We start from the raw sequence: 8,683 nt of genomic DNA on the forward strand, positions 1-8,683 counted from the left end.
AGAGACTGTATGAGTGTGTGTGTGTGAGAGTGAGAGACTGTGTGTGTGTGTGAGAGAGACTCTGTGTGTGAGAGAGAGTGAGACTCTGTATGAGTGTGTGTGTGAGAGTGAGAGACTATGAATGTGTGAGAGACACACTGAGTGTGTGTGTGAAAGTATTTTTGTGTCAGTGTGTGAGAGAGACTCTATGAGTGTGTGTGTGTGAGAGAGAGAGACTGTATGTATGTGTGTGTGAGAGAGACTGTGTGTGTGTGTGTGTGTGAGAGAGAGACTCTGTATGAGTGTGTGTGTGAGAGTGAGAGACTCTGTATGAATGTGTGAGAGACAGACTGTATGAGTGTGTGTGAAAGTATTTTTGTGTCAGTGTGTGAGAGAAACTCTATGAGTGAGTGTGTGTGTATGAGAGAGAGACTGTATGTGTGTGTGTGTGAGAGAGAGAGAGACTCTGTGTGTGTGTGTGTGAGAGAGAGACTATGAGTGTGTGTGTGTGAGAGTGAGAGACTGTGTGTGTGTGTGTGTGTGTGTGTGTGTGTGAGAGAGAGAGAGACTCTTATGTGTGTGTGAGAGAGAGTGAGAGACTCTGTATGAGTGTGTGTGTGTGAGAGACTCTGTATGAGTGTGTGTGTGTGAGAGACTCTATGAGTGTGTGTGTATGAGAGACTCTGTATGAGTGTGTGTGTGAGAGAGAGACTGTGTGTGTGTGTGTGTGTGAGAGAGAGACTATGAGTGTGTGTGTGTGTGAGAGTGAGAGACTGTGTGTGTGTGAGAGAGAGACTCTATGTGTGTGTGTGAGAGAGTGAGAGACTCTGTATGAGTGTGTGTGTATGAGAGACACTGTATGAGTGTGTGTGTGAGAGTGAGAGACTCTGAGTGTGTGTGTATGAGAGACTCTGTATGAGTGTGTGTGTGAGAGTGAGAGACTCTGATGAGTGTGTGTGTGTGAGTGAGAGACTCTGTATGAGTGTGTGTGTGTGAGAGTGAGAGACTCTGTATGAGTGTGTGTGTATGAGAGACTCTGTATGAGTGTGTGTGTGAGAGTGAGAGACTCTGTATGAGTGTGTGTGTATGAGAGACTCTGTATGAGTGTGTGTGTGTGTGTGAGAGTGAGAGACTCTGTATGAGTGTGTGAGAGAGAGTGAGAGACTCTGTATGAGTGTGTGTGTATGAGAGACTCTGTATGAGTGTGTGTGTGAGAGAGACTCTGTATGAGTGTGTGTGTACGAGAGACTCTGTATGAGTGTGTGTGTGAGAGAGAGACTCAGTATGTGTGTGTGTGAGAGACTCTGTATGAGTGTGTGTGTGAGAGTGAGAGACTCTGTATGAGTGTGTGTGTGAGAGAGACTCTGTATGAGTGTGTGTGTGAGAGAGTGAGAGACTCTGTATGAGTGTGTGTGTGAGAGACTGTATGAGTGTGTGTGTGAGAGAGTGAGAGACTCTGTATGAGTGTGTGTGTGTGAGAGTGAGAGACTCTGTATGAGTGTGTGTGTGTATGAGAGACTCTGTATGAGTGTGTGTGTATGAGAAACCCTGTGTTTGAGTGTGGAGAGATTCAGGTGGAGACATGCTACCCGGGCTTGACGACCTGTCTCCTGTGCCCCTGAACGTCGGTGGAGAGCCACATCAGGCAGTAGCCAGTGGTATGGGTCTAACTTCAGCTCTTCCTTCACAGGAGTGCCAGGACCACCTGGCGTCCGTGGCATGACAGGAATGCCAGGCCGCAGTGTCAGTGTTGGATACCTACTGGTGAAGCACAGCCAGTCGGAGCAGGTGCCACCGTGTCCCCTGGGGATGAACCGGCTGTGGGACGGGTACAGCCTGTTGTACGTCGAAGGGCAGGAGAAATCCCACAACCAGGACCTGGGTACGTCAGGCAGCAGGTTCTTCAGCAGGGGGTGGTGGTTCTGTAGAATTCACTGTGGAGGCCAAATAATTGGGTATATTTAAAGCAGAGCTTGATATTTTCTCTACTGAGAGTGTCAAAGGTGATGAAGAGAAGGCAGGAGAATGTATTCGAGAGGGAAAATAATAATAGCAGAGGAGATTTGATGGGCCAAATGATCTTCATTCTGCTCCTATCAGGTCTGAGAAAAGCTGGGTTCCCACCCCGGGGCAAGGCCTGTTAAAGTGATCGGCACTGTGGACGAACAGGAGTGGGGACTGGGAGCCTGCAGCTGGCTGACCCTGTGTCCACACTGGACAGAGAGTTCCAGGAACCAGGGTTCTCATTCCATCAGGTCTGACTCCCCCCGTATCGTGAGTCAGTTTCCAGTTCTGGCCCCTCAATGTCCACCCGCCCCCCTCCCCCCAGTCTCTCCTCCCAAAACAGCCTGACCCTCACGTAAGAGATCAGTGCCCCTGTGCTGTCTGACACCCCCTGAAGCCCCAGCCTCTTCACCAAGGGCACTGCAACACAGGGATCCCACAGTAACAGGCACCCTCTCCCCTCAGACAGGCTGCAGGTTAGCTTTGGGTCAAGGGTCACTGGAGTGTTCGGGCAGAGGGGGACTCCCATTTCCGGGGGAGTACTCTTCCTCTCAGCCACTGTGACTCTTTGCCCCAAAGCACAGTCCCGGGGTGGGGCAGAGGGTCGAGCCTGACCCCAAACGCTCAGTGGAACAAGACGGGCAGTCAGCAGTTGGGGTGGGGGGGGGGTGATGCAGGTCTCAATAAACCCCTCTCAGTTTAAAATCCTTGGCAACACCTCCCCCCTCACTGCCCCTCCCTGCAGCGACAGTGAGGTGTTTAACCCCAGGGCCGTGTTCTCGCGCAGGACGGGGGAGAGGAAAGAAGGCCACTGGCTCTGGGTGTGTGAGGCAGGGGAGGGGGTTGTGGGGGTTGGCGACAGGGTGCGTGGCAGTGAGGCAGAAAACATGGCGACAGAGGCTGCGGGGGACGGCGGAGGGTGCGGGGGACATCGGAGGGCGTGGGGGTTGACGGAGGGTGCGGGTTGAGAATGGAGAGTAGCGAGGACAGATGGCGACAGAGGTTATGGGGGGTGCGGATAAAGTGAGCTGGGAACGGGGGCGGTGTGTGGAGTGAGATGGAGGGTGTAGTGGATGGTAACAGAGATGGGGGGACAGAGGACTTGGAGGTGAGGATGGACGTTGATGTGGGGGTGGGGACAGAAGATGTGGGGGTGTGGGGAAGGTGCAGGATAAAGATGGAGGGTGGGGAGGAGTGGGGTGAGGTCGAGGGCAGGTTCGGTAGAGGCAGGGTGTGGGGTGGGGTGATGAGGGGCAGACTGTACATAGGGTGTGGGGAGGGACGGTGAATGGGCTGGGGATGTTGTGGGGTGAGGTCGAGGGTGTATTGGGGTAGAGACGGAGAGTCTGTGGAGTGGGAGTGGGCTGACAGAGGGTGATGGGTGGATTACAGGCTGAGTGATGAGGGCAGACTGTACATGGGGTGGGAGGAGGGATGGTGTGTGGGTTGGGGATGTTGTGGGGTGAGGACTATGGGTATTGAGTAGGGACAGGGCTGATTGGGGAGGGGTAGATGATATGTGGGGGGGGTGAGGAAGGAGGGTGTCTGGGGATGTTGTGGGGTGAGGTCGAGGGTGTATTGGGGTAGAGATGGAGAGTCTGTGGAGTGGGAGTGGGCTGACAGAAAGAGACGGGTTGGGTACGGGGCTGAGTGGTATCTGGGGATGAGGAGGGAAGGATGTGGGTGAGAACAGGACGTGTGGGTGAGTGGGGTAGGGACAGGTGTGGAAGAGCTGCTGTTACCTGGGTAAGTGACGTGTCATTTTCCTGCCTCAGGACTGGCTGGCTCCTGCATGCCTCGCTTCAGCACCATGCCCTTTGTGTACTGTAACATCAACGAGGTGTGTCACTTCGCCAGCCGGAATGACAAGTCCTACTGGTTGTCCACCAACGCTCCCATCCCCATGATGCCCGTGGCAGATGAAGAGATCAAGCAGTACATCAGCCGTTGCTCAGTGTGCGAGGCTCCCTCGCTCGCTGTGGCTGTCCACAGCCAGGACATCACCATCCCCATGTGTCCACTGGGCTGGCGCAGCCTGTGGATCGGGTACTCCTTCCTCATGGTAAGAGCCTTCTCAATCCAACATTCCTCGCCCATTGCTGATAGCTATCATCGCACTTCACAGCACACAGAGAGGCCCTCCAGCCAACAGAGTCCGTGCTCGCTCCGATCATTTCCACTCCCCTCCTCTCCTCCCATTGCATCTCTCTCTTGTGCCCGGTGGAAAGCTCCTGTCAATCCTGCTTCCACCTCTCGTTCCCAAATCGCCCCAACACTGTGTAAGAACACTCCCCTCCTCTCCAAGTTACACAGGGAAACGGGAGCAGTGCTGTTATAAAACTCTTTAATGGTTGCCTAGTACAATAAGGTGGACTCTTCACCTGGCAATGAACTCGTTATGACCTTTGCACCTTATTGTCTACCTGCACTGCACATTCCCCACAGCTGTGATACTTCCTCCTGCATTGTTTTCATTTTACCTCTCTGCACTGTGCAGTCATCTGACCTATCTGAATGGTATTCAGGACAAGCTTTTGTCTGTATCTCGGTACATGTGACAAAACTAAACCAATCAATGCCATCATCTGACCACAGAGGGGGAAAACACTCAGGTTTCCCGACACTGGTGAGCAGTCACAAAGAAAAATCTTCAGCAGATTCAACACAAAAATCAGGAGAGGATATGGGACATGAGACAATAATAAACTGATTCCAACCTGCCCCACTGTTTGATTCATGGCTGACACACATTGGCCTCAGCTCCTCTTCTGATCCATGCCTCATACCCCTCTCCTCTTCTGATCCATCTCTCCGTACCCCTCTCCTCTTCTGATCCATCTCTCCATACCCCTCTCCTCTTCTGATCCATCTCTCCATACCCTGCTATTCCTTGGTTCATTAAATATTTATCCACTGCCGCCTTAAACACTTTCAGTAAGCAACCTCCACCATTCTCGAGAGCAGACAATTCCAAAGGTCTACCACCCTCTGTCAGAAGAAGTTTCTGCTAACCTAGGTTTTAAATGATTGGCCCTTCATCTCTATGTCTCCTTACCCAATGTCACCCTCCTTTCCGTGTGGCTGCATCAGGCTGCCTGTGCACCCTAAATACGTGGGTACCAAGTCCCCGGCATTGCGAAGGGTGGGTCTGGCCCTGAGCTGCACAACATCCCAGTCAGCTGGACAATGCTGCACTACCTGTCCTTTGCGGAAAAGTTCTTCTGGACCAACACCTTTGTCCGCCGGGTCATCCATCAGGCAGTGGTCAGCACGGAACGTCCTGCAGACGCTGCAGGAGAAGGACTTAGCCATCAGCCGTCTGGCAGAAAGTCCTGATCGCCAGGCCTCACTGAGAGGCTCCAAGACCTCGCCTGGCTGGCGGTGAGGGGGGCCCTCCCAATCGGGTCCTTCCTGCATGCCTGAGGTCGCGGGAAGGCTATAGTGGGGAAGAGGCAGCATATCGAGATGTCGGTGGAGGAATGCTGCTGACTGGCACATCTCAGGCCGCGGGGGTACGGACTGAGGGATGCACTGAAGCTTGCTGCAGCCACCACAAGGGCTCGGTGGGGAAGGACCACGGTGTAGAGTTCTTCTAGTGGAGGAGGGGAGGGTCCGGGTTGGTGGAGGAAGCCTCTCAGTTATAGTAACACGATATCACACCAGGGGGCCAGGAGAGTGTCAGCAGAGCTGTTGATTGATGTACTGGAACGTCTTTGAACAGAACTGAAAGCATTGACATTGAACATAAAGAATGAAAAGGCATTGCATGATTTATGCTTGTATATATTTTATTTACTGTGAACAAAGTTTATTTTGTTAAAAACAAAATCGCAGAATTAACGGTGCCGGTACTGCGTACTTTGATGCTGAGTGTACCCGCCGGCTGCTGTCTTTGTTCCTGTGTGTGATTATGCCGGACCGTCTCCAACCTGAACTCTCTGCCCTTTCTCCCCTTTCTCCCCAGCACACGGGTGCAGGCAGTGAGGGAGGCGGCCAGTCGCTGGTGTCGCCGGGAAGCTGCCTGGAGGATTTCCGCACCATCCCCTTCGTGGAGTGCAATGGGGCCCGGGGAACCTGCCACTACTTTGCCAACGAGCACAGTTTCTGGCTGTCCACCGTCGATCCGGACCAGCAGTTCCAGGAGCAGCCAGTGCCTGACACCCTGAAGGCCGGACAGCTGCTGACGCGGGTGGGGCGGTGTCAGGTCTGCATGAAGAACTTGTAACGGCACTCTCAGTAACCCCCCCCCCCCCCAGGCTGCCCTGCCCCGCCCCATTCCCAGCAGGACTCCCGCTCTTTGTTCCTCAAATTTACCCGGCCACCTGCTGCTTGTAACCACCACCTGCTGGTCCTCAAGTCCCGTCTGATCCGACGCAGTCGACGCCCACGGACTGACCGCTCGCACTGGATACCGGCCCTGCTCCCTCCCCCCTCCTGGGATCGGCCCCCCCATCCCAGAAATCCCAGCACATGTCCTCAGGCTGCGGCTCCTCGCTGGGCTGGAGGGAATGCCTCACTCCCCGAAGGAGGAGGGAGGGATCAGCCCACTGCCTGAGGAGGGAGCGAGCGCCTCATTTCCAGAGGGAGAGGAAAGGAACATCTTACTGCCCGAGGAAATGGAGGCTCGGAGTGAGGGAGTGCGGCACTGCCTGAGGGAGGAAGCAGAGGGTGCTCACGAGCTGGCGTTGGTTGTGGGGGTGTAAGGGGTGGGGGGGGGGCTGCAATGAAGGCAGCTGCTACACAGAGCCAGGAGTGAGGGAGGTTCAGCCTTTATGATGCATTCTGCACCGGGGGCTCTCCCTCCCCAGTTCTGGGTCTGAGATCTGTGCATCAATTCATCAGGCGTTCTGTCCAGCATGTTTAAAAAATATATTTATTCTCTACCCGTAACTTTACAAGACTTTCCCCTGCTGTGTGTGGGATCTTGCTGGCCCTCTGGCAGGCACCTCAGGTCCTGGCTGGCTGCACCGAGGGAGGTGAAGTTGCTGTGGAAAGCCAAGCCGTGGCTTCTTGCTCCGGAAGTGCTGAACCCTGAGGATGGTCTGTGGGAACTAAACCCACGCCCCCCCCCAACCCGAGCTCTGGCACAGGATGCACGATTCCAGAATGAAGGCACATCGCCACATTACCCCCCCCCCCCAAAACTGGAATCTCCAAGTGTTCTCACTGGTACAGGCTCCGGCAGGGAGCACAGACCCACCACTGGGACAAAGGAGCGAACACCTGATATCCTGCCCTAGAAACCAGTACAGAATACATTACAGCAGAATTAGAGGCTTCAACAAAGGCTCACTAGTAACATTGTTCCAGCAGGAACCTAGTTCTCTGAAATAAGGTATTGGTTATGGCTGAGGTTGGGAGCCAGTCCTCACACTCTCCCACCTACGTTAGTTCTGATAACAATTTCTTTCAGGCAGGTGCTGTTGAAGTTTCGCTCCTGAATTAAGGTTGTAGTTCAATCCTGTATTGGAGGGAGCGGCACACCGTGGGGGGAAGCGGTACTGAGGGGTGAGGAATGACACCATGAGTTTGTCATACGGTGGGAGGGGTGGTACTGAAGACTGTGGGAGGGGCAGTACCCTGAGTATTGAGCTCCACATTACTGGACGTGAAGAGTTAAACCAACCTATTGGACTGTTGCACAATGTTCAGACAGGAACCTTGGACGAGATTCCAATCTCAACCAAAACCGAGCATTACATACTCCGTTTCTCCTCTGGGCAGCTGAGCGAGGAATGTTCCTTTTGCCTGCAGATCAACCCAACCGGCTACGGTGCATTGTCCGGATGCCGGTGGTGCTATGTAAATGTTAACCCACTTCCCGGGCCCCTTTACAATACAACTCAGTGTTTGTACTTGAATCTGTGCAGATTACCAGCTGCTTGACTGTGCTCAGTGCTACATATCTCACCACTAATTTATCAGTGTCTGACAAATGATTTGCTATAACGTGTAAACACTGGCGGGCGAAAGGCTTAACGTAGTCCAAGGAAGTAAACCAGGCACCCCACTGCAGGGACGGGGAGGCAATGTGCCCTCTGGCAGCTGTGAAATCTGCATTGCGCCAGTGTAAGGGTGCCACCACACTTTGCCAGTGGAGGGGTACTGCCGCACTGTGCTTCTCAAAGTTGGTTGGCTGGAAGTGAATTTAAGAAGTGTCCCAAAGATGCAGACTGCACGACCTGCTCCAAGGCGCTTGCACCCGTGTGCAGTAAGGAACTTACTGCATCTGACTCTGCAAACACAACTCGGTGGCTCTTCCTGTACAACACTAGGGCATAACAAAACAGAGACTATGCTTGTTTACACCGCAATTAACATGTACAAAAGCTGCCTTTTTTTATCTGTACTGTATGACGTGAAGCTCCCAATCGATGTAATTATCCAGATTAAAAGTATTTTACCAGATGCACCTCCTTCAGTGTGGTTTTAACACTTGTCTCTACTTAAGACCCATTTGTAAGTAGCCCCATACTCTCTCTGCAATATGTGACTTCCACAAATACCACCCCAGTAACCTCTGCACGGTGCATGTACGTGGGAAGCTGATATTATAATTTTGGGCTAGTGGAACACTGTCAGAGGGAAGTGTGGTGCTCAGGGCTACTCTTTAGACGAGGACGATCCAGGGGCAAACTGTCCTGCCCTGGCTCAGGCTGACCGCAGTTGGAACCTTCATTCAATCGGTTGACAGACTGAC

At 53.2% G+C, this 8,683-nt stretch overlaps 1 protein-coding gene across 2 annotated transcripts in view; it reads left to right on the top strand.

Moving 5' to 3' along the window:
* Positions 1–8,391, top strand: part of LOC140198044 (uncharacterized) — a 176,829-nt gene extending 168,438 nt beyond the window's left edge. For both annotated transcript variants that reach the window (XM_072258884.1, XM_072258885.1), the window contains exons 46-48: positions 1,670–1,861; positions 3,759–4,045; positions 5,948–8,391. In XM_072258884.1, coding sequence (XP_072114985.1) covers positions 1,670–1,861; positions 3,759–4,045; positions 5,948–6,208 — 740 coding nt within the window. In that variant the 3' untranslated portion in view covers positions 6,209–8,391. The remainder of the gene's footprint in view (positions 1–1,669; positions 1,862–3,758; positions 4,046–5,947) is intronic.
* The last annotated feature ends 292 nt before the right edge of the window (positions 8,392–8,683 follow it).

This window comes from Mobula birostris, chromosome 5 (assembly GCF_030028105.1).
Source record: "Mobula birostris isolate sMobBir1 chromosome 5, sMobBir1.hap1, whole genome shotgun sequence".
Classification (NCBI taxonomy): Eukaryota; Metazoa; Chordata; class Chondrichthyes; order Myliobatiformes; family Myliobatidae; genus Mobula; species Mobula birostris.